This window comes from Balaenoptera acutorostrata, chromosome 11 (genome assembly GCF_949987535.1).
Source record: "Balaenoptera acutorostrata chromosome 11, mBalAcu1.1, whole genome shotgun sequence".
Taxonomy (NCBI): Eukaryota; Metazoa; Chordata; class Mammalia; order Artiodactyla; family Balaenopteridae; genus Balaenoptera; species Balaenoptera acutorostrata.
The window spans coordinates 98,926,660-98,953,185 of NC_080074.1; the positions used below are offsets into that span (position 1 = coordinate 98,926,660).

General features: G+C 35.7%; 1 protein-coding gene across 7 annotated transcripts; it reads left to right on the forward strand.

Moving 5' to 3' along the window:
- Nucleotides 1-1,678: 1,678 nt before the first annotated feature.
- CLEC2B (C-type lectin domain family 2 member B) lies at nt 1,679-19,994 on the forward strand. Of its 7 annotated transcripts, none has more exons than XR_452340.1 (6): nt 1,679-1,880; nt 5,676-5,756; nt 13,213-13,382; nt 16,536-16,639; nt 17,027-17,117; nt 17,646-17,730. XR_452340.1 is itself a non-coding variant. In XM_007196096.2 (6 exons), the coding sequence occupies exons 1-5, from the start codon at nt 1,781-1,783 to the stop codon at nt 17,752-17,754; spliced, it is 564 nt and encodes a 187-aa protein (XP_007196158.1). In that variant the 5' UTR covers nt 1,679-1,780; the 3' UTR covers nt 17,755-17,788; nt 18,945-19,994. The 7 variants fall into 7 exon arrangements, 4 of the variants coding, with proteins under 4 accessions (XP_007196158.1, XP_007196159.1, XP_007196162.1 ...); XM_007196096.2 differs by lacking the exon at nt 17,027-17,117 and adding an exon at nt 18,945-19,994 and having other exon boundaries at nt 17,646-17,788; XM_007196097.2 differs by lacking the exon at nt 17,027-17,117 and adding an exon at nt 18,945-19,994 and having other exon boundaries at nt 13,219-13,382; nt 17,646-17,788.
- The last annotated feature ends 6,532 nt before the right edge of the window (nt 19,995-26,526 follow it).

Sequence of the window (26,526 nt, forward strand, 5' to 3'; positions counted from 1 at the left end):
GGAGTAGGGGAATGAACTGCAAAGGTGCATCAGGGAACATTCTGAGGAACTGGAAATGTTTTATACTCCGAGTCAAATTTTATATCTTGACCTTCCTCAGGAACAAAAGTAAATTTCACTCAACCATGATAATGCAATCCCTGCACACACAGACCTTGGAGATGTAGTTGTTTTGGTTTCAGACCACTGCAATAAAGATAACATTGCAGTAAAGCAAGTCACACGAATTTTTTGGTTTCCTGGTGCATATAAATGTTATGTTTATACTATATTGTAGTCTACTAAATGTGCAATAGTTATGTCTAAAAAATGTACATACCTTGATTAAATATTTTATTGCTGAAAAATGCTCACCGTCTTCTGACAACACAGGGTTGGCACAAACCTTCAATTTCTAAAAAAAAATGCAGTATCTGCAAAGCACAATAAAACGAGGTACTCCTGTGCTCTCCTATATATGCATTCCTAATAGTCCTAGGGATAGTATGTTTTGGTCATGACTTAGTAGAATATGTTCATTTTTCCTTCCAAATTTGTGTCTTCTTTCTGTCCCCAAATGGAAACAATTTTATCTGTCCTTCCTTCTGCAGTTTACCTTGTATAATTTCACTTTGGGTGATGACAGAAGTGACCAAAGGTATATATTTGAGACCACCAGAAGAGTTTAATCCTTCACTTCTTATTCTCTTCACGTTTTCTTTCTTTTCATTCCTTTGTACTCCACTTTCCTCTCTGTTCTTATTTCCTTTTCCCCTCTCAGTGTGCCTGTCAGACAAAGGTGGTGTTGATCCCGAAGCAGCCTGTGGGACACCAGCTGCTTTTCTTTAGTTTTCTTCTTAATATATATACATTTCACCCTCCATATCTGCAGCTTACACACCGGGGATTCAACCAGCTGCGGATGGGAATCCGTGGATGGAGAATTCCAAGGCGGGCGGGAGAGTAGACGGTAAGGAACTTGAGCATCCCCGGATTTTGGTATCCGCGGCAGGGAGGGGAGGATCTGGACCGAATTCCCCACAGACACCAAGACGACTATATTTACGTATATTGAGGGGAAATAGGAAATCACTTCACAATTCTGATGAGGAGAGATTTGAAAAGGAAACAGTGTCCTGATAACACTAGCATAACAGCATTAACATCTTGAATATTGATGATAACATTCTGAGTACTTTTTAACTTCCTGTTCCTTTTTCTCTTCTTTTCCTTTGCGTTTGTGTGCGCGCGCGCGCGCGCGCATGCGCGCACTGCTGCATATGTTTGTCTTTGACAGAAAAGGCTTCAGTAGCTACTTTAAAGCATAGCTTTCTTCTCTTTAATTTCATCACCTTTGAGATGGTCTTTCTTAGCACATGATAATGAAACCATAACGTCCTAAAGCAGGCCTTTTAATTAATTAGTATTCTCATCTCCCGTGGCTCTGGAAGGACACTAGTTACGTCACTCTCGGGAGAGTTAAAATTCCCCTTGAAGGTTTTTTTTACTGTACGGTTCAGATGAGGATCCTCTGTTGAGGGACTAAGAATATATCAGTTTCTTGCTCTTCAGTATTTAGTGAAACTTCCTTCCTTTCCAGTAATTATTTTGTTTTGTGGTTTTTTTCACAGGAAGCAAACTTTTTCTAGATTATAGTATGACTCAATCTTCATCACATGATTACTTTTCTTTTGCGAGATCAGTTAAAAGCGTGTTTTACTTCAAAGTAGCATAACTCTAGTTTGGAGCTGTGCTGTAAAAACAACTTTTTTTTTACATTAATTTAAAACTTTGAATAGGGATGTTGGATGGTGTGTTATCAAACAACCCGTCAGCCGCTGTGGAGGCAGTGGAGCTGCAAACTGGTAACAGCAGACAAGAAGCTGATAAAAAGACACGAGGTAAGAACATTTTCAGTTGTTCTGAATGAAGGTTTTTTTATTGAAATCATGAAGCATACTGTTAAAGAAAAGTTTTGAAGACTTTTTGGGGTTTTGTAGTTTCTTCCATCAAGGCAAAAAAAAATTCTATTTCCAGTTAACTTCACCATAAATAAAAATTTGTAATTGACTATTTCGTCCTTTTAATTCAGATTCACTTTATGGTATCTTAATTGATAATGGAGGAAGATTATCCATAATGTAAGACCATTCAAGATTTAATTTCACTTTTACTAAGTATTCAATAAAACCTGTCCTTCAGGAGATGTTAAATATGAACCACAGTCATTCAATGCCTAGAAAACATACATGATATGAAATAATTCGCAAATATCTGTAATATTTTAAAAGATTGTTTATGGACCATGAGTGGAGTCAAGATAAACTACTCTTTAGAGGTGCTTAATAGCAGAACAATTGTCTCCCTCCTCTACGCTTATCTAAACAATTGCTGGTACCCTAATATTCTTGAGAAGTCTCTGGTGATTTTTAAATGGAGAAGGAGAGAAAGTGTACTTAAAAAAAAAAAAAAAACCTTAGAAAACAATTTGGTAGCACTGGATGTATTAAACAGCAAGTTCAGAGTAGGTAAGATCCAAATTCTAAATCTAACAGGATAATCTTTCAAAGTTATTTCAACAGGGCTCCTTAAGTAGGGTGAAGGGGGGGGAAATGAAGCTAAAATGCATTTAATAAAACTATCTGTGATTTAGTGACTATGGTGAGTTTTAAAATTTGCCGTTTAATTTTGTTTCCGCCTACCAGTGTATGCAACAGTCAAAAATATTTTTGCAGTTCATATTGGAATGCATAAATACTTTACTCCTCATCTTTTGACAATTTAATAATTCTAAGAGTAGATCAAAGAGGGTTAGGGACAATGGGATCAAATATTAGATGATAATGTGAAAATATCTAAACCAAAAGTTTTAAGAATGCTTTCTATCCGCTCATAAAACCAGTGTTAATTTCTACATTATATATCAATCAACAGTATGAACTTATATATTTTATGTATAAATTATATATATACCACATAAATATATGTTACTTAATATTATATAGTATGTATAATATTATCTATAGATATATAATTTGAAATTTTAAACACCATTGAAATAGTTACTTAGAGTGTGATAGAATTCATTTTTTAACTTTTTTGTATTTTTTAAATATTATCTTTTATTCTTTCTATGTATTGGTATTTTATGATTTTTTTCTATAGCTGTAAACTAAGAAAAAAAGGGGATTTTATTTGGTTTTAAATTCATTGGTCACCCTGGATCTTTTCTCTTATCTCTCCTTGGAGAAGATCACAGTCAGAAACTGAGAGAAATTAGTTGTCAGGGAAGATTCTCTATGGGAAAAAATAATTGGAATATTTAGCTGTTTATATTATAACAGGAATGCATGTAGAACTATTTTAGTTACATTGTTAATTCAATAGGTTTTTATTGAGCGGCCCCGGGATATTATCTGTTTTTTTACATTCCTTAGTTGAACACATTATGAACAACTTCTTTGAAATTCATCTTTTAATACTAAATTCATACTGAGGGAACCCACAGTTTCTGTTGTTTTTGTTTTTTGGATATTTGTGCAGTGTACAGGTATTGAGGATTGAGTAAAAGAGTAGAAAGAAGAAACTTTAAAAATGAAAGCTGTTTACACTGTGTCAAAAACTAGATTTTAGGGCTCAGGAAGTGGACAGATTAAATAAACATGTAGCAGGTTTAAATATGAACCTGCATATTCAGAAGCGAAATAAATTTCCAATTCTTTAGATCTTTAAATCAAACTAAATGTCACTCCAAGTCCCCATCTCACTGAGCTGACAGGATAATTAATCTTGGTGGTTTGGTGATACCGAACAGAATGGAGAGTTTCCTCCAGCGTTATATGGTGTTTCTCAGGTATTGTAAGCCCAAAAGCATCAAGAGGGTTTTTAGTCAACACTTTTCACTGATGACTTATGAGAAGATATATCCCAACATCAATAACCCCTTTGGTTCTAGTTCTGCTATTTCTGTTCTCATATTGTCAGGATGGGCACCCACTTCTTTCTTCTTGTGGCTTAGAAGTATTTCGTCTTATTTAAAGCCCTTTATGATTCTCAAAATAGTCCCTTTAATAAGATAGGATTTTTTTTTTTTAATGAAAGGATCACTGATTTCAACAGTCATTCTGGAGAAAAGGATACCAAAAGAGCCAAAGACCTACTTGAAACAGTGAATAGGAATATGTATTTAAAAACTAATTCTGCTTAATACAGCAGTAAATAATCTTCACCTCCTGCACACACAGTAATTAAAATATGGAAAAATGGGAGAGCTAACACAAGAAAAAAAATAATAAAAGCTTTCTTTTATTTAATTCCTGTTATAAACCAGACCTGAAAACATAGCACATAATATCCTTTAATTAAAAAAAAAAAAAAAGAGAGAGAGTTATTTAATGGTCAAGGTCTCTTAAGGTCTGGGTTCTGAAGTCCCAGAGTATCACTTCTACTGCATTCTCTTGGTCAAAGCGAGACACAAGACCAGTTCAAATTCATATTCATATTCACAAGACCAGTTCAAGTGTTGGGAAATACCTCTTGGTGTGAGAAGTAACAAGATCGTATGTCAAAGGGGTGGTGAACCCAGAAAGACCTGATTCTTTGGGGGCCACTTTTAACAATTTGCCACAGATGGGAAGAACAGCAAAGTGTTAACAGAAAACATTAGAACTTAAAACAATGGGCACAAGATGATTGTACTCATTTAAAATTATGTGTATGTGGGAGGGAGGTTATATGTGTAAAAATGGATTAAAGAGATATATGGGTGGAAGGATGTTAGTTAATCCAAATGATAATGCTGGCTATCTCTACGCAGTGTAAATTGAGATCTATTTTAAGTTTCATTTCTTTTATACATCTACTAAGGAAAGAATTTGTTCAATAAAAAAAACTAGTTCTTCACTAGGTGAAAAAGACAGGAAGAATCAATGTTCTCAATAAGTTTATAGTCTATCTTAAAGTATCTTCTATAATTTTTTACATTTCACGAAGTTTTACATTAAGGATAAATACTTTAATCATATGAAATTAAAAAATGTTTCATTTCAAAAAACTTACACACCGTATTTTTTTTCCTGAATGGATACTAGTAAAAGAAAAACAATTCCTCACCAGAGATTTATTCTGTTCTATCAGATTTGCAGATCAGAGAATACAGGACCAGAAAAACAACAACAACAGAAACATGTCCAAGTTCCCTTTGCTTGTTTGTGGCAAAAACCTCAATTCTAAATTTTTTTGATTATTCTGTGACCTTTCAAATATACTGTGTTGTCTATCCTTTAAAATAAACTTTTCATTAAGTAGAAAGTAGATTTTCTTAGAAATATTCAAGGAACGTTAGGATATGCTAATATTTTACCATAGAAGAAGGGTATTGAAGGCCTGAGGGTGGCTTCAGGCCTGAGGAAATTCTACCCGAAAAAGTCATCTATATTTGATTCCTTGGACTGTGGCAGTAAAATCCATAATAACATCTGGATTGGATATAAGGATGTCCTGAGAAATTTCAGCCAAAAGAAAAAACCAGGGTTTTTTCATATGGCAAACAGAAAAGTACATTTTGTGTCATCTCCTTGTGAAATATCAGAATAAATTGCCTAAAGAAGTTTGTAAGGTATGGTTTTGAATGCAAATTTAGTCTTTCTTTTACCTGTTTCTTAATCTAAGTGTTTTTTTGTTTTGTTTTGTTTCAGGTGTTACAAACAAGTGTATGATGTTCCTTTGTATTTTATTAGCAGTATCTATAGTTGCTAATATTTTCTTTGCTTTCTTAGGTGAGTAAATTACATCCTTTATTTCTTCACTTATATTTTTCATTTTCAGAGCTTCCTATTGTATGATCCTTTTCCTTTCTGCCTCAATCATAGTCTTTTCTCATTATTCTCACTCCCTTCCCATTATTCATGATATATTTAAGGAGTATCAATGAATGAATTTTTATGAATTACACGACCTACGTAAGACATGGGGAGACGTAAAAATGATTATGACAAAATCATTCAGCCTGATAATCTCGCATTCCATTCAACATTCCCATGCCAGTGGTAATCACTATTTTAACTTCTGTTGCCAAAAGTTAGTTTTGCCCATTTAAAAATTTTTATGTAAATAAAATGGCAATTTTCATGAACCCTTAGCCTCTTGCTTCTTTTGTCCCACATTATGCTTGTGTGATTCTTCCAAATCATAACTAGTAAAAGTTCACTGACTCGTTGTTATAGAAGAGGGTTGGAAAATTTTTTACGTAAAGGGGCAGATAGTAATAATTTAGGCTTTGCTAGCCATATGATCTCTGTTGCCACTACTCAACTCTGTATTTGTAGTGCAAAAAAAGCCACAGAAAATACATAAACAATTGAGCATGCCTGTGTTTCAATAAATTTGAACATGAAACTTTGAATATTACATAATTTGTGTGTGTCACAACACATTATTCCTCTTGATTATTTTTATATTTTAATTATTTTTAAATAATTAAGATTTTATTTTGATTATTTTAGAATGTAAAAACATTTTTAGCTCTGAATTTGGCCTCACGTTGTGGTTCACAGATCCTTGCTATAGTGTATTTCATGCTTTTTATTGATTTATTAATCATTCTACTTTTGATGGACATTTGGATTGTGTCATATTTTGACTACTGCTAATTGCGTTGCTTTGAACATCCTTATATTTTTAGTCTTTTAGTGAATAGTGGATATTATTTGGGATACATTTATGAGAAGGATTATTAAACCACAGAGTATGCATAGGTCAGTTTTTGTAGATAATACCATAGATAGTAGATAATCCAACCAAAAGTGTATGCAGATGCCAGTTGCTCAAGATACCTGTCAACACTTTGTTGTCAGTTTTACCCATTTTAGCCATTCTGATGAGTGTGCGTTGGTACCTTTGTTGGTACCTGTTGTGACTTTAACTGACATTTTCTTGATGACCAATGCTGTTAAGCTCCTTTTCACATTTACTGCTCATTTAATTACAATATTTTGTGAAGAGCTATCCTTGCCTTGTACCTGATTCTAGAGGGAAAACATCCAATTTCTCACCATTAAGTAAGAAATTAGCTGTGGGTTTTTTTGTAAATATTCTTTATCAAGTTGGGATAGTTCCCCTCTACTCCTAGTTCACTGAGAATTTTTGCCATGAATGAATGTTAGGTTTTTCAGATGCTTATATTGATATGATCATGTGATTTTTCTTTTTCTAGCCTGTTGATGTAATGGATTACATTAATTGATTTTCAAATGTTGAACCAGCCTTACAGACCTGGGATAAATCCCACTTTTTCATGGTGTATAATTCTTTTTGTGCACTGTTGAATTCAATTTACTAATATTTTGTTAAGAATTTTTGCGTCTATGTTCATGAGAGATACTGGTCTGTAGTTTTCTTTTCTTGTAATGTCTTTGGTTTTGTTGTTAAGATAATGCTGACCTCATGAAATGAGTTAAGAAGTATTCCCTCTGATTTTATCCTCTAAAAGAGATTGTAGAGAATCGGTATAATTTCTTCCTTAATTGTTTGGTAGGATTCCCCAGTGAACATATCTGGGCCTGCTCCTTTCTGTTTTTTAGGACATTACTGTTTATTAAGTCAGTAATTATTCTTTAATAGATATAAGCCTATTCACATTGTTTATTTCTTCTTTTGTGAGTTTTGGAAGATTGTATCTTTCAAGGAGTTGGTCCATTTCATATAAGTTATTAAACTTGAGGGCATTAACTTGTTCATAGTATTCCTTTATTATCTTCCGTGGCATCTGTAGTGATGTCCTCTCTTCCATTTCTGATATTAATTTGTGTCTTCTCTCCTTTATTTTCTAAGTTAACTTGGCTAGAGGCTTACTGATTTTATTGTTCTTTGCAAAGAACTGGCTTTTGATTTTGTTGATTTTCTCTATTAATTTCCCATTTTCAATTTAATTGCTTTTTGCTTTGATTCTTATTATTTCTTTTCTGTTTTCCTTGGGTTTAACTTTCTCTTCTTTTACTGGTTTCCTAAGGAGAGAATGTAGATTATTGATTTTAGACCTTTCTTCTTTTCTAATGTATGAATTCAATGCTATATATTTTTCTCTAAGGACTGCTTTTGCTGCATGCCCAAAATTTTGATAAGTTGTGTTTTCATGTTCATTTAGTTCAAATTGCTTTTAAATTTCTCTATATTCCTTCTTTGACCCATGTGTTATTTAGAAGTATGTTGTTTAATCTCTACATATTTTGGGATTTTCCAATTATCTTTGTTATTTATTTCTATTTTAATTCCACTGTAATCTGAAAACAGAATTAATATGATTTTTCTTTTGATTTCATTAAGGTGTGTTTTATATTAACTATTAATTTTAATATTTTATCTTTATTTTCATTTGTATGTTTATGTAAACATTCAGATTATCTGCAAATAATAATGATTTTATTTATTAGGTTGAAATCTTTATATCTTTTTATATATTTGTATTGCCTTATTTTACTGGCTAGTACTTTCAGTAAAAAGTTTAGGAGAAGTACTGAGAACTTGCATCCTTATCTCATTCTTAATATACATGAGAAAGTTTTAAATATTTCTCTATTATGAATGATTATTTATCAATATTCTTAATCAAATAAAGGGAGTTTCCTTTAATTCCTAGATAGCTAAAAGGTTTTATTCTGAAAGGGCATAGAATGTTATCAAGTGCTATTGAGATATACTTAGTTTGTCTCTTTTTTCTGTTAATGTGTTGAATTACACAGACTTTTTAAAAACGTTAAACTAAACCTTCCTGTCTGGAATAAACTCAATTTGATGACAAAATATTAACCTTTTTAGCACTCTTGAATTAAACTGGCTAATATTTTGTTTAAGATAATATGCACATATGTTCATACAAGCCTGAACTATAATTTCTCATTTTTATAATAGTATTGTCAGGTATTGATATTAAGATTATGCTGGCCTCTAAAACTGAGTTGTAAAGGATTCTCTCCTACTCCGTTTTCTGAAAAAGGTTGTGTAATATTGTTGTTATGTCTTACCTAAATGATTAGAAGTATTCACAATTGAAGCCACCTGGACTGGGAGATTTCTTTGTGTAGAATTTTTTTAATGAAAGGTTTAATTTCTTTACTAGATAGAGTATTTATTCACATTTACCTTTCATTTGTCAGTTGTGCTAAGTTTTGTTGTTCAGAAATGTCTTTTCTTTTTTATTCCTAGTATTGCTAATTCATTTATTTCCCTTTAAAAAGATTTTTTTCTTTTATTAGTTTTCCTAGTGTTCTGTCTATTCTAGATGATTCAAAAAGCCAATGAGTTCCTTGCTTTTTTTGTTTTACATTAATTTATATTCAACTGATTTCTCATCTTATTTTTTTAATGGAGTCTTTCTACTTTGGTTTTAATTTATCACTCTTACTAACTTTTTGAGATAGATAATTTTCTTTTTAAAGCCTCCCTTTTTTTAAAAACATAAATTTAAGCCAATAAATTTTCTTCTAAGATTTAAGGAAATGTGTTGTGTTCCACAAGTTTAGGGGAATTCCCTGGTGGTCCAGTGGTTAGGATTCCATGCTTCCATTGCTGAGGGTCCAGGTTCAATCCCTGGTCAGGGAATTAAGGTCCCACAAGCCACACAGTGCAGCCGAAAAAAAAAGAGCAAGGCCCACAAGCTTAGTTGTATCCATAATTTTTGGTATTTTATGTATATATATGTATACCATATATCACATATATCACCAAAATATATGTAATTAACTTCAGTTCAAAATATATATATACTTTTTTAATTAATTAATTAATTAATTAATTTTGGGGGGCTGTGTTGGGTCTTCGTTTCTGTGCGAGGGCTTTCTCTAGTTGTGGCAAGCGGGGGCCACTCTTCATCGCGATGCACGGGCCTCTCACTATCACGGCCTCTCTTGTTGCGGAGCACAGGCTCCAGACGCGCAGGCTCAGTAGTTGTGGCTCACGGGCCTAGCTGCTCTGTGGCATGTGGGATCTTCCCAGACCAGGGCTCGAACCCATGTCCCCTGCATTGGCAGGCAGATTCTCAACCACTGCGCCACCAGGGAAGCCTCTAAATATATTTTGTTTCCCAAGATTTCTTTTTCTTCTTTGATTTATGAGTTATTTAGCATTGCATTTCTTAATTTACAGACTTTGGTGATTTTTTTATTTTCTTTTTTTATTGATATATGGCTCAATTCTACTGTAGTCAGGTGGCACACAGTAAATGTTTTCAATCTTTAAAATTTGTTGTTACAACTTTATTGTCCCACATTTTAGTAAATATTTCATATGCACTTTCAAAAATGTATATTCAGTAGTTGTTGCATGTAGCCCTCTATGTATGTCAACTGACTTAATTTTGTTAATCATGGTGTTCAGATGTTATTATCCTTACACATTTTGCCCATTGTTATATCAGTAATTAAGAGAAGGGTGCCTAAAATGTTTACCTTCTACAGGTATTTGGCATCAGGTGACTGCAAGTGATCATGTAACTAATTGTTTTACTTCTGTGCACCATAGACCACCAGTATCCCATTTACAACTGGTGACTGGGTCAGTGCCTTTAATGTAAATCACATTGGAAAACCAATAGCATGCCTCATCCTTAAGGTTCTGTTCCTTTAGAATCACTTTTAGTACCAAGAACTGAGTTAGTCTGGGTGTGTTCAGAAAAATAGACAGTACAGATATAACAAGAATACAAATTTTATTTCTACTATTTCTATAGATTTCAAAAGGATCTCCACAATAAGGCAAGTTACCATGGAATAGGACTTTAACATAAGAATTATGCATAACACCACTGGAGGTGGGGAATGATGGTCTGGAAGGCCACAAAGCTGAAGAAGAAATAGTCACTAATGATTTTGGCTTAAAGCACTAATGTGTTTGGAGAACCCACAGATTAGAGGAAGCTAACACATCTAGACGCCAAGACTACAAAAGGGAAACTCATGAAAAGGCCTGTGAACTTCCTGTGTCCAGCATTTCCAAGAATAATGGCTTCTGCTTTATTTCCATCTTCTAAATTTCATATGGGTTCTTTTTTTTTTTTCTTTCTTTTAAAAAAAAATTTATTTTATATATTTTTTATACAGCAGGTTATTAGTTATCTATTTTATACATATTAGTGCCTATATGTCAAGCCCAATCTGCCAATTCATTCCACCCCCCCAATACTTCTTTTTTTTTTTTTTTTTTTTTAAACATCTTTATTCAGGTATAATTGCCTTACAATGGTGTGTTAGCTTCTGCTTTATAACAAAGTGAATCAGTTATACATATACAATATGTTCCCATTTCTCTTCCCTCTTGCATCTCCCTCCCTCCCACCCTCCCCATCCCACCCCTCTAGGTGGTCACAAAGCACCAAGCTGATCTCCCTGTGCTATGCGGCTGCTTCCCACTAGTTATCTATTTTACATTTGGTAGTGTATATATGTCCATGACACTCTCTTACCCTGTCACATCTCACCCCACCCCCTCCCCATATCCTCAAGTCCATTCTTTAGTAGGTCTGTGTCTTTATTCCCGTCTTGCCACTAGGTTCTTCATGGCCTTTTTTTTTTTTTTCCCTTAGATCCCGTATATATGTGTTAGCATACTGTATTTGTTTTTCTCTTTCTGACTTACTTCACTCTGTATGACAGACTCTAACTCCATCCACCTCATTACAAATACCTCCATTTCATTTCTTTTTATGGCTGAGTAATATTCCATTGTATATATGTGCCACATCTTCTTTATCCATTCATCTGTCGATGGACATTTAGGTTGTTTCCATGTCCTGGCTATTGTAAATAGAGCTGCAATGAACATTTTGGTACATGACTCTTTTTGACCTATGGTTTTCTCAGGGTATATGCCCAGTAGTGGGATTGCTGGGTCGTATGGTAGTTCTATTTGTAGTTTTTTAAGGAACCTCCATACTGTTCTCCATAGTGGCTGTATCAATTTACATTCCCACCAACAGTGCAAGAGTGTTCCCTTTCCTCCACACCCTCTCCAGCATTTATTGTTTCTAGATTTTTTGATGATGGCCATTCTGACCGGTGTGAGATGATATCTCATTGTAGTTTTGATTTGCATTTCTCTAATGATTAATGATGTTGAGCATTCTTTCATGTGTCTGTAGGCCATCTGTATATCTTCTTTGGAGAAATGTCTATTTAGATCTTCTGCCCATTTTTGGATTGGGTTGTTCGTTTTTTTGTTATTGAGCTGCATGAGCTGCTTGTAAATCTTGGAGATTAATCCTTTGTCAGTTGCTTCATTTGCAAATATTTTCTCCCATTCTGAGGGTTGTCTTTTGGTCTTGTTTATGGTTTCCTTTGCTGTGCAAAAGCTTTTAAGTTTCATTAGGTCCCATTTGTTTATTTGTGTTCTTATTTCCATTTCTCTGGGAGCTGGGTCAAAAAGAATCTTGCTGTGATGTATGTCATAGAGTGTTCTGCCTATGTTTTCCTCTAAGAGTTTGATAGTGTCTGCCCTTACACTTAGGTCTTTAATCCATTTTGAGTTTATTTTTGAGCATGGTGTCAGGGAGTGTTCTAATTTCATACTTTTACATGTTCCTGTCCAATTTTCCCAGCACCACTTATTGAAGAGGCTGTCTTTTCTCCACTGTATATGCTTGCCTCCTTTATCAAAGATAAGTTGACCATATGTGTGTGGGTTTATCTCTGGGCTTTCTATCCTGTTCCATTGATCTATATTTCTGTTTTTGTGCCAGTACCAAACTCATATGGGTTCTTTTTATTGGTTAACCCAGAACCACACAGTGATGGTGGTACCTAGCTGACAACAGGAAACCCAATACATATCTTGTTATTGTTTTATTATTTTCATTGCTTTCTTAGAGATTAAAACCTGTGTCCTAATTTATAACAGTCTAATATAAATTAGTGTTTTTATTACCACCAGATAATGCTAGGATTTCATTGTATTTCATTTACCCAGAAATGACGAAAGGGACTTAACACAAGTGAAATGACACTGCTCTAGGAAAGCCTATATATCACTGAGTTTGGAGTTGAAAGCAATGTGAGTGTCCTGTCACATTCTGGACTGCTGTCATTTAACCTAACATGAAGTTTGTTTTTCAACTTGTTATGGGATAGATATGCAATTCTGGCCATGATCATAATATTTTACATCACAATCCTGTCTTTATTCAATGATCTCAAAACACAGTGGCATATTATTTCATCTGATTCTTAAGATATGTATTTATCTCAGTTACAGTTAAAAAAGATCCGGGTGCTCAGTATTTTTGCCCAGATAATTGGATTGGTTTCCAAGATAAATGCTATTATTTTTCTAAAGAAGAAGGAGATTGGAATTCAAGTACGTATAACTGTTTGTCTCAAAATGCTGACCTAGTTATGATTGACACTATAGAAGAAAAGGTAAGTAATTTAATATGTATTCCTTATCAATTATATTGAGTAGCGATATTAGAAATATTCAAATTCCATTATGGTCTTTAAAACTTTTCAAACATGCCTGTCTTTAGATGCACAATATTGCAGATGTTCAGAACATGCCATAGGAGATACAGCTGAAAAACTTAGTGATATCTTATTTGGATAGTATAAGACTCACATCAAGTAGTAGACTTGATAGCTAACTTTTACATTTTAAGGAATACAAATAGAAGAGCTTGATACTATTTGGAAACCTTTTAAAAGCCACAAAGAGAAAGGATGGAATTCTCCATTTCACTCTCTTTGAGGAAACTTCCTCTGACCTCTCAGTCTTGCTTTGCTGTCTTTCTCTGAGGTCTCATGGCAGCCTCCGTCAGAGCGTTCACTACCAGTGATGCAATAGGTGCAATTGAAAGTTTCCCCCTAGGCTGAAGTATGAGTTTCCAGTGAGCAGACACCATATTTTATTTGAAATTGTATCCATTGCTGTAGCGTAAAAGCAGGTACAAGTTAAAAGGTGGCACAGTGGTTAAGAATCCGCCTGCCATTGCAGGGGACATGGGTTCGAGCCCTGGTCTGGGAAGATCCCACGTGCCGCGGAGCAACTAAGCCCGTGTGCCACAACTACTGAGCCTGCGCTCTAGAGCCCGCAAGCCACAACTACTGAGCCCACTTGCCTAGAGCCCGTGCTCCGCAACAAGAGAAGCCACCACAATGAGAAGCCCGCGCACCGCAACGAAGAGTAGCCCCTGCTCGCCGCAACTAGAGAAAGCCCGTGGGCAGCAACAAAGACCCAACGCAGCCAAAAATAAATAAATAAATAAATAAAAATTTAAAAAAAAAAGCTTAATGGATCTTTGTTCAATAAATACTGATTTACGGAAAAATTCTGTTAAGTCAAGAGAATCTCCAAGATCTTTAACAAGTGTGAGACTCTCTTATGCGGCAAGCGTATGTTTTTAATTTTGTTTCATCTCTTTAAAAGTAAAGGGTCAATTTGAGAGGTAATTAACTTAATTAAAATTTCTGTGTATGTGAATAAAAGTGTGTGTGTGCAATTAAGATGTGTTTAAATGTAAAGCAGCACAGCACAGCAGTCAACATTGTTAAAAGAGAATTGTGTATTACTTTTAGGGTGAACAAAGTATAGTTATGCAATATGCCTGAAGACTGGTTCAAATTTAAATAGATACAAACTATGCTGGGGCAATTTATAGATCAGTGTAAGGAAACTAAACTATTTTGGAAGGAAGAAAAGACGTAGAAACCTGAATAAAATGTGAAAAACTAGGTATGTTAAGAGTAGACACACCAAATCAAGAAGTAAGATGCAGGTTTAATTTAATATAAAGAGCTTCCATAGTGAATAGTTTCACTGCTGAATTTTGTAAGACTCTTGAAATGAACATTCTGAGAAACCCTTAAACAGCCCTTACAGTTCTTCTTGGGGAAAAAGGCTAAATTAGCCACAAGATGAAAAAAATAATGAGTAACAAACAAAATGAGGTCTTTACCGCATATGGTATTGTGAAGGAGTGGTAAAAGTAACGTATAAAAGAATTTTAAAGGACTGTTTACTTTAAATAGTTCAAGTAAAATATTATATATGTTTATTTAAACTGTGAAATATTTTTCTAGTTAAAATGAGGTGAAGCTTGTTTCATGAAATTTTCCCCTATTTATTTGCACCTATTTAGAATTACCTTGTCTTTTTAACAAGCAGCTACATGAGCTACCCTTTACTGAGCAAATAATGTTCAACATTTTTCATAGGACAGGCTTTAGGAAATACACCTCCCAGTTCCCTGTCACCAAGACCACAGCTACTGAACTTCATCCAGTTTTCCCAAAATCCAGTAATGTATATCCTGTTGGTTTCCAATACATATATCGTGCCTTACATTTTTTTCTGCCTTAAAACAAGCTCTTTCCTAAGCCTAGAATAGGAATTGTCCTTTTCTCCCTGGATTTCTGTGTTTATCATGGAATCTTCTACTCTTCCCCTCCAGATCCACCTCTTAGAGCACATCCTATATGAAAGTCCCCCATAAAGACCCAGATGCTTCTTGCCGTAAACTAAAATTTCACTTTGCATTTATTATACTCATAATCTTCTCATCTAATAGAATATTTTCTAACTCTAAGTTTACATAAATTTCCTCACTATACATGAAACCATGAATCCAGGGACACTGTTTTCTTAATCTGTTCTGTTGTAAACCCATAGTTTAGACCAGTGAATTGAATTTTTTTCAAATAAATTCATGAAATGCTACAGAAGATGGTATATTAAAATACCAAAGGTTATCAGTGTAACTGTTATCAGGTAGAAATGGACCATAGTGTTGTGATCTGTCATAATTCCCTTATATTTATATAAAACTGAAACATAGAGTGATACAATGTCAAACTTACAGTTTCCCAGCTACTTAGTAGCAGGGTAGACTCAGTGACTTTCTGTGTATAACATAATTCTATGGCAACAAAGGCTCTAAGGTAGGAAAAAATTTCAACATTGAATGAATATGGAGAAATATCAGGAAAATTAAATTTTTCCCTCAATGATGTCTTTGGAAATCTAAATATTTTGCAAAAAAATGAAATTTGAGAATTAGATTCTAAAGGAACTGGATGCATCAGGGGTGTGTGTGTATGTGAGTGCATGTGCACGGTGTGTGTGAGCATGTGCCCTCGTGTGTATGCATGTGTGTGCACATGTGATAGTTTGGGAGAAAAGTTGAAGTAAAGTATTACATTATTTTCTGAGAAGTGAAAAAAACATTGTAATAAATATATGATGATTACGAAGGCTGTGTAAGAACTCCGTTGAAAGTCTAGCTTTCCAGGAGTTTACAGTTTAAAAATCCTGGAGAAATAGATTTCCATACTGAATATTTATCAATTTGGAATCAAAAGAGCCTTAAAGAAACTTTCTCTCACATCTTTGTTTCAGGAATGAGAAAACTGAGTGTCAGAGGGTAAAATACTTCTTCACAATCGCATAGCTATTTTCTGGTGAAAGCAAGAGTTGAAACTTTGTCACCTTACTCTTCACAACCTGCACAGCCAGAGGGACACAATAGGTTGTATTGAAAACTGACAAGTAAAATTCTGAATTTTGTTTTGTCTCTAAAGGATTTTCTTAGGCGATACAAGTGTGCTTCTGATCACTGGATTTGGCGAGACATGACCAAAGATCAAACAGGACAATGGGTGAATGGAAGCATAGTTAATAACTGGTGAGTTTCTTTCTTTCTGGGATTATTTAGATTTAGGTAGTGCAGACTGCTCTAGAACCTGTACATTAGCTATATTGCTCTAGCGCCCACGATTTGTTTGCATGTTGGAAAAATGGAGCAGGGAAGATTGTGTCATGTACTGAGAGTAGTTTCAAGAGTCAGCCAGAGAGGTTGGAACTCAAGATGTAAGGGGAAATACCTCTTAGTTGGTTAGTTTGAAAATAAAGACCTGAGATTCACATACACAGTAAAAATAAACTTTTGCTTGATTTTAACCTGTTTTCTCTGATTATATATCTATTCTGCGAGCTTCATGCTACCTGTTTGCTGACAGCTTTTACAGTGTAAGTTAAACTTGTTTATTTTAACCTGCTTTTATTTGCACAGATATTGCAATTTATCCTGGACTTCACACCTTCCATTTTACAATATGGAAAACGGGACCTAAAAGACTGAGTTCACTGCACTCATGACCCCGGTATAACCACCCTAAATGATGACTGCCAACCACCTTGCCACTTAATTTATGTTAGAATTTCCCAATAGCAATACCACTGACAGTTTGGACTGAATCATTCCTTGCTTTGTGGAGGGAGCACTTTCTTGTGCATCGTAGGATGTTGGCAGCTTCTCTGTCCTCTACCCACGAGACAGTAGGAATTCCCCCTACCCTCCTCCACTTGTTACAACCAAAAATGCCTTCAGATATTTCCAAGTTCCCTTACAGGGGCGTGGAAGGCAAACTCACCCCAGGGTTAAGAACCATTGGTTTCTACAAACTGGTTGCTCTACTCCTGACATGTAACTTCATGTCAGTTTAACAAATACAAATTCTTGGAAGGGAGATTCTTATGGTCCAATTTGGTACAGATATCTTAACCCTAGCAAGAAAGGACAGCATACTTTTTCAGAACTCTAGACAGATAATATTTTTAAAAAGGTGTCATTGAGCAAGGGAGAAATCACAGGACTCCCTAATACACAGTGTTTAATTCCTTTATTGTAGGTTTAATATGACAGGGAATGAAATATGTTTTTATGTTAATGAAGATGGTGTTGGAAAAGCTAGATGCTACACAGAAAGAAAATGGATTTGCAGGAAAAGAATGCACTGAGTAAATGTTTCTGGTAATGGACTTACAGCCATGGGTAAGATGGTTTTAATATTTATCAGCTTTTCTCTCCTTCTGTTGAACTTTCAGTATTTCGCTGCTTTAATATTATAGCCTGATGATACATCTTGATGATTATTAAAGTAATTTCCTTATTATTTTTCTACTTTTCAAATGGCCTGGATCTTTGCTTTTCTATATCAACTTTAGAAGAATCTTGTAATTTCACAGAATCTATAGGTTAATTTTGGGAGTGTTGTATTTATATATTATTTTCTTATTCATTTACAATGTATATCTTTTACTGACTTTTGCCTTATATAACTTACAATTTTTCTAAACAGTTACTGCATATTATTTATTACCTGTGTCCCTATTATATGTATCTAATGCTTTTGCTGGTGCAATTATGTAATTTTATTATCTTTTAAAATAGTTGTTTTTTAGAAATGTAACGGTTTGGGATATTCTTGTCCTCTTCAACATACATCCTGAAAATTCATAATTTTCTAATAATTTGTGGATTCATTTAAATACTATAAAACATAACATCTAGTAATAACAGTTTTATTTTTCCTGTATTAAAAAATTACTTATTTCTTGTCTAATTAAAATGGGTAGGACTGCCAGGACAATACTGATGGTAAACATTGTTCCACATTTTAAAGAAAATGCGTCTGACATTTACACATTAGTCATGTTGCATCTAGTTTTTTATACCCTTTTTTTAAAAGTTAAGGCAGTTCTTTTCTATTTCTGTTTGCTAAGAGATTTTTTTTTATAGGTAGAGATTTTTAATTTTCTTGTATGCTTTTGTTTTCTGCATCTATTTTGATGGTCTCCTGGTTTCTATTCCTTAATCTTTTAATGTAGTGAATGACATTTATAATTTTTTAATGTTACAGAATTACTTTGCATTCCTAGATAAAATTCAATTTAGTCATGATGTGATATCATATTTATTCTACATAGATTCACTTGATATTTATTTTTTCATATTCTTACATCTAAATTCATGAGTGTGGTTGCCATAAAATTTTCCTTAGGAAAGCGGGGCTTATGGTTTAAATAATTCAATGAAGACATGGTTGGAAAATGTGTTGCTTTACAATTATGCCATGAAATTGTGCATGATAAATTTCCTATGTCTCAAAAATTAATTATTGGTCACATTTTCTGCATATTTTTATTAGATTTGCACTTGTGATCTTCAGTGAAGAAAAGTAACAACCTTTGAGAGAGCCGCTAGAAAAGAGTATTCATGGACATCTTGATGTAATTACACGAGCATTAAAGAATGGTGCTGAAGAGCTGCAACCTCTAGAAGATTCATATTGTTTCAATGAAAACAAACTTCTAATTTTCTCATGGTATGAGAAATGAAATTAGGAAAGACACATTAGAAAATAAGGAAGGCATATATTGTCCCCGGCTCTGAACAGGAAGAAATACCACCTGAACACTATAAACAATCTGCATGCACCTTCACTGGACAATAAGCCAATATATAACCAATATTTATTGATAAATAATAATACTCCTTATGGGCTTATGAATTCTGTAATGCACTTTAACCAAAGTGTTTGTTTAAACAGAGATGTTGTCGTAAATGTTTGCCCAGGTTCTCAGACCCAGGGGCAAGTCTTTACAAGACCAAATATCTAGCAATCCGTAATTACACAGGGTCTTTGCAGTTGAGGGTAAATTATAATTTTATTCAGTTTGTTTAATATTTATGAATATTTAATATGAAAAACTATACGATCTATCCCAGGTGATAGAAGTAATTTTTGTGAACTTCTAGTTATGTATAGGTTCAATAAAATTCCTCTTCTTCTCTCTTATGGGTTGAATTATGAGCCTAAAAGGTCGTGTTGAAATTCTAACCCCCAGGACCTCCGACTGTGGCCTTATTTGGAAATTATAAATGTGGCAAAGGTAATAGTTGATATAAAATCATTCCTACGGGCCCCAATCTCTTTAGCTTTAGTGGTGTTATAAAAAGAGGAAATTTGGATTCAGTGACAGACTCTAAAAAAGGGAAGACTATGTGAAGACAAAAGGAAAAGACAGCCATGTGACTGAAATGATTACCTATAAGCCAAGGAATGCTAAGGATTGCCAACAATTACCAGAAGCGAGAAGAGCTTCTCCTAGATCAGTCTGAGAGAGCATGACCCAGAAGGCATATTGATGTTGGGTCTTCCAGTCTGCAGTACTGTGAGACAATAAATGTCTGTTGTTTTAAATCGCATGCAGCATGTGGCATTTTGTTATGGCAGCACTAGCACTAATACACTGTATTATCGACATCAGTTTTATACAGTAAGTCCCCTGCATATGAACGAGTTCCATTCCAAGAGTGCGTTTGTAAGTCCAATTTGTTCGTAAGTCCAACAAAGTTAGCCTAGGTAGCCAACTAACACAATCAGCTATATAGTACTGTACTGTAATAGGTTTATAATACTTTTCACACAAATAATAAAAAACAAACAAACAAAAAATAAAACATTTTTAATCTTACAGCATGGTACCTTGAAAAGTACAATAGTACAGTACAACAGCTGGTACACAGGGGCTGGCATCAAGTAAATAGGCAAGAAGAGTTACTGCCTGGAGGAGGGAGAGGAGGTGGGAAATGGTAGAGCTGAAGGATTATCTACAGTAGGAGACAGAGGGCAAGCTGCAGTTTCACTCACGCCTGATGTTGATAGCACATGTTCTGGTTCCTTCCTGGATTCAATTCTGTCTACCCTCTTGAAAACACGATTCAGTGATGTCTGGGTAGTAGCTCTTTTTTTCCCATCATAGATGATACGTAGCCCTGGATTGCATTCTGAACGGCTGCTGCAACCTTCGTGCACTGTTCTACATTCAGATCCTGTGCCTCAAAAACTAACAGTGCCTCTTCAAATAAAGACAATCCCCTTGCCATTTCCTGCGTCGTGAATCTCTTTGGTTCTTCAGTTACTTCTTCTTCCTCTTGTCTCTCTTCATCATTTCTCTGGGCCTCCAATTCCATCAGGTCTTCATTAGTAAGCTCCTTGTGTTGCACAGCAAGGAGTTTAATGAAGTTGTCCTCTTGCAGATCTAGCTTGAAATAAAGATACTGTACTACTGTACTCTATACAGTACTGTACAGTAAAGTACACAAAAGCACAACCACTTTTAGAGGATGCACATGACAATGTACACCAGACACGTGAACTAACTTACGTGATTGTACGTGCAAACGCATGTTTGCATCTTTGAAAGTTTGCAACTTGAAAGTTCGCATGTAGGGGACTTGGTTATAGATACAGAGAACAAACAGGTGTTTGTTTGCCAGAAAGGAGGGTGGGAGCGGAAGGAAAGAAATAGGTGAGGGAGATGGAGAGGCAAAAACCTCCACTTACAAAATAAACGAGTTATAGGTATGAAATGTACAGTGCAAGGAATATAGTCAATAACCGTGTAATATCTTTGTATAGTGACATATGGTAACTAGACTTATCATGGTGATCAGTTTGAAATCCATTTGTCTTGCAACCAAAGTACTATTAGTGAAGTAGCTTCAATATCTTTTTAAAAATTCATACAAAGCCCTGTCTATTTTTTTTTTGTGGCAAGTGGCCTTCTGACTAAAAATGTGTGGTTCACTGTGTACATCTTTCACTACCCAGTTTAACTTAGCTTGGCATTTTCAGTTAATGAGGAAGTTCTGACCTCAAACGGTTGAGTGTAGTTTTGGTTCTCTCATGAAAAGTGGAGGCAAAATGCATGACACGAATACTGTAGAGAAAGACTTTGTTCCAACCCTATGGATTGCAAATCAAGGTAAGAAGTTGGGCTGTATGGAGTGAGTGTGGGAATTGGGGTGATAAGGTAACAATACTGATGGACTCTAGTTTCTACACAGGGAAAATGGTTAACAGGCACAGAGCTCTCGAGGATGAGAGATGGAGTGCTAGAGGTCATAAATTTGTTTATAATTTGTGTATAAATATGCAGATATTGAAATTCTTGTCCTAACAAGTAAGCAAAGGGAACTATTAAGAGTAAGATGTAACTGGTTTGCAGGGCAGAAATTGAGACACAGACGTAGAGAACAAACGTATGGACACCAAGGGGGGAAAGCCGCGGCGGGGTGGGGGTGGTGGCGTGATGAATTGGGCGATTGGGGTTGACATGTATACACTAATGTGTATAAAATTGATGACTAATAAGAAACTGCTGTATAAAAAAATAAAATAAAATTTAAAAATTAAAGAAAAAAAGAGTAAGATGTAAGAGGACGGAATCCGGTTAAATTTACAACTGAGAATGAAATGATTAATTTCACTGAGAACTATATGTACTAAAAAGTGTTACACAGGTGCAACATAGTATTATTATGAAATAAGGTAGAAAACCTATCATGGAAGCTCATAGGAGAGAAAATATTAAAAGGTAAGTAAAAGACATTTACAAATAAAAAAAGTGAGCAAGTCAAAGTAAAAACTTAGTAGCGCATTCAAATGAAATATCTGACATTGGTGCATTGTAAAAAGAAAAATATGTGTATATATATATACATATATAATATCATATATATTTATATGAGTTTGAAATTAGAAAAAACTTGTATTTGAGATTTTGTATGATGATTTAATAAGTGAAAAAATAGTGATTTTTACCTGTTGGGGAAAACTGAGGTGTCATAATTTAGCATGGAAAAAATTCTTTATCCTTGTTAAAAGTAGTAATCAAATTAGAGAGAAGGCAATTCAGATGAGGAAAAAGTTGATTTCTAATTCTTGTTAAATCCCTTCATTTCTTTCTTCATTCATGTGGTTCTGAGTATCTTTATAATAGCTGCTTATAATATTTGCTAGATAATTTCAGCATCTGTGTCACTTCAGCACAGCTTCTGTTGATTGTCTTTCCTCATGCAAGTCAAAATTTGCATGGCTATTCATATGCTGAATAATTTTGGATTGTCTTATGGACATTTTGAATAAATATTTTGTTATGAGACCCTTGACTTTGTTTAAATGTTCGGAGCATGTTCAAATTTTTGGCTTGAGCAAGGCATCACTCTGGCTAGGTTAAGGCCTTCTGTGGGCACTGGTTCCAATTCAGTTTTAGAGCCTTTGTGGTGTTATTCGGATATTTCTTGCAAGTACATCAAGCAATGGCCAATCTGGGATTTGGGCAATGTTCTATTACCAACAATTTAGATCTCAATGTATTTGGTACATTAGAGTCAGGTGTAGGCAGGCACAGCTTGTGTGTTTGTGTGGGCAGGGGGAGTCCAGGAGTTTGCTAATAAGATTCAGGGGTCTCTTTACAAAGTTCCTCCCTCTTTATCATCTGCCCAATACTTAATGGTTCCCAGAAGCTTCTTTTATCCATCCTCCTGCAAGAAGCTTGCAACTGTAATTACCCTGCTCTACCATGCACTTCTCAATTGTGGTTGCATCTGTAAGACCATATAGCAGGAGGAAAGAGAGAAAGGAGGGGGGGAAAAGCAGAGGGTTTGGTCCAAATTTCTTGGAAGCACAGCTCTACCAAATGGAGAGGATGGTTCACCTTCCTCAGGGTGTTGGCTATTAAGGCATCATAGTTGCCACTGTGGCTACCATCTTGAGATTGCCAGAGGTTTGAGGCACACAAGAATGGAGAAAAAAGAGAGAAAAAATGGGGTGTTTTCATACTCTCCCTCTGTGTTAGGAGCTCACTTTCCTTACTCAAACCAGAGCTAGGCTGCTTCTCCTGGAGCTCTCTATGTCTGTGACCTAATAGATGCTCAATTCCAGGCTTCTGGGTGTGTTACATTCAGGACACTGATACGGGGGGTTGGAGGGGAGGTAAATTCAATACTAGTTTTTGTAGTACCCCGAATTCTGGTGTTTTTCATAGAATTACTGCTACTATATAGAGTTTATAGTCCTCAAGTAGCAGTTCTATGCATTCTGTCCAGGTCTAATAGGTACATTTAGTAGGAGAGACAGTGGTGGTGTGTTAACTCCACTTACATGGAACCAGAATCACCCATTTGTTGGGTGTTTATTGAATACTTTCTGTTTCATAGGCATTGACCTAGACACTGGAGGTACAGTAGCAAGCCAAAAGACAATATTCTGTCCCTAATGGAGCTTACAATAAAATGACAAAAGGTTTTTTATTAATCATCTTTCTATTTTTAACCCAGCCTATTTTGCCTTTGGTCCATGCTTTTTCAAATTGACTTCCAACTCCCATTTGAGGTCTCTTGACTGGCCTACCCTCTTGCTCTTAGAAATGCTCATAGATGCCTAAATGCTATAGTTTAGGCTTACCCTGAGGCCTCTCTTCTGTCCTGTAAGGTATATGAATTTAGAATCAGGCCCTAACAGAGAAAACTATCTTCTAAAGAACTTCAGATTTATGGTCTAGCCTGTAACGGGCTTCAAAGTCATTGCTCCCATCTATACAACAAGAAAAAACTGAAAATCAACATCTCTTTTTACATTGATCAGAGAACTGAGGTTACATGGAAAACCATTGCCCCCAAATTGAAGAGAGACACTGGTGGATACAGAGACCACAACTTACTGGAGCAGAAGCCCAGGAACAAGAAACTCCACAGGATCCAGTATCAGGCTCCTTTTACGCAGTATATCTTCTCTGGCTTTGTTTCTTATACCAACTGGGTGTCCTACACTTCAATTCATTTCTGACACTAACTAATTGTACTTTGCATCAGATCCCACAAATTAAAGACCAAAGTCCCCAAAATGACTGCCAGCCACAAGTGAGGTCGGCAGGCTACTCACACATCTGCCTGGCTGACTACAAAGTTAAGGCTTCCCACAACCCCCTCGGGTTTAATAATTTACAGATACAACTCTCAGAACTCACTGAAGGCACTAGACGTGTGATGACAGTTTTATTATAAAGGATACGACTCAGGAATAGCCAAATGGAAGAAGCACATGGGGCAAAGCAGAAGTGGGGGTGAGAGTACAGCACTCAGTGCCCTCACCTGATAGAAACCAGGTGCATCGAAATCCCAGCATGGAGTCTGTGTCTGGAGTTTTATCCAGGTGTTACTATATAGGCATAACTGATTAAATCATTGGCCATATGATTAAATTTAATGTTCAGCCTCCCTCTCTCTTTGAAGGTCAGAGGTCAGGTGGCTGAAAGTCTCTACTCCCTAATCACAGGGTGGTTGGTTTTTCTGGTGACCAGACCCCACCTTGAAGCTATATAGGACCTCCACAATGAGTAATCACAATAGCATAACAAAGATACTTCTTCTATCACTCAAGAAACTGTAATGATTTTTGAAGCTCCTTGCCAGGAATCAGCGGTAAAGACCAAATATATTTATTGCAACACAGGCTTTCAGCCAAAAATTATAAGCCATACTAAAAGACAAAAACAAAACAAAATTAAACACAGTTTGAAAAGTATCAGAACTTACTCCAATATGGAAGAAATATTGGAATTATCAGAATAGAAATTTTTTTAAAACTATGACTAATATGCTAATGTCTCCAATGTGATAAAAGGGACATCATGCAAGAATAGATGCGTAATGAAAGGAAATAGAAATTATAAGAAAGAAAAGAAAGAAATGCCAGAGAATCAAAAACATTAACCAAAATGAAGAGTGCCTTTGATGGGCTCATTAATAGACTAGAAATGGCTGAGGAGAGAATCTTTGAATTTAGGATATAACAATAGAAACTTACAAAACTGAGAAGTTAAAAGAAAAAGACTAGTAAAAAAAAAATCCAAAACAATATCCAAGAATTGTGGGATAACTACAAAAAGTGTAACATGTGTAATGGGAACACGAAAAAGAGAAGAAAGAAATAGAAGCAATATTTGAAGCAATAGTGACCGAGAATTTTCCCCAAATTAATGTCAGACACAGCAACAGAGACCAGCAGGAAGTCGCATCAGATGGGGTAATGCCCTGTCCTCTCCCAGGGAAGTTGGCTCTGGATCGTGGCACCCTTGGCAGTCGTTAGCTGCTCAGGCTCCCAGGAAGGTGGAGGCAGTGACCTGCACTTGCTCACAGGACCATTGGTGACAGTGACCGTGGCCACAGAGGTCCGTGCCTGCCTCTGCAGTTCGAGATGACAGCCATAGATCCCCCACCCCTGGAGCTTGTGTTGGCAGTGCCCTGCTGCCTTTGAGCACATGGAGAAAAAAGCTCCTATGGTGGGCCCACCCCTCTCCTCGTGCACCCCCCAACACCGGTCCCTTGCCTCTCTGGCAGGCCCAGGCTTCTTCCTGGACTCCCTCAGTGGTGGCGCACTACACCCTGGCCTCCTCAGGCTGTCTTCAAGCAGCCAGCCCCAGTCCTCTCCCAGGGGGCTGACCTCTGAAGCCTGAGATTCAGTACCCAACCTCCACCCATCCCAGCAGGCAAGCGGACAAGTGTCTCAGGTTGGGAAGCGCCGGTCGGCACCAACCCTCTGTGCAGGTCTCTCTCTCTTTCTCCCCCTTCCTTTTCTTTTGCCCTACCCAGTTATGTGGAGATTTTCTTTCCCTTTTGGAAGTCTGAGTTCTTCTGCCAGCGTTCAGTAGATGTTCTGTGAGAGTCATTCCACATGTAGCTGTATTTTTGATGTATATGTGGGGAGAAGGTGAACTCCACATCCTACTCCTCTGCCATCTTGATCCACAGAACTTTTCTTTACAGCACCTATAAAATTTTATTCAACCAATATTTATTGAGCACCTATTATGTATCAGGAATTGATTTAAATGATAGGGATGCAACAGGATTCCAAACAGGAAAAAAACCCTGCCTATATG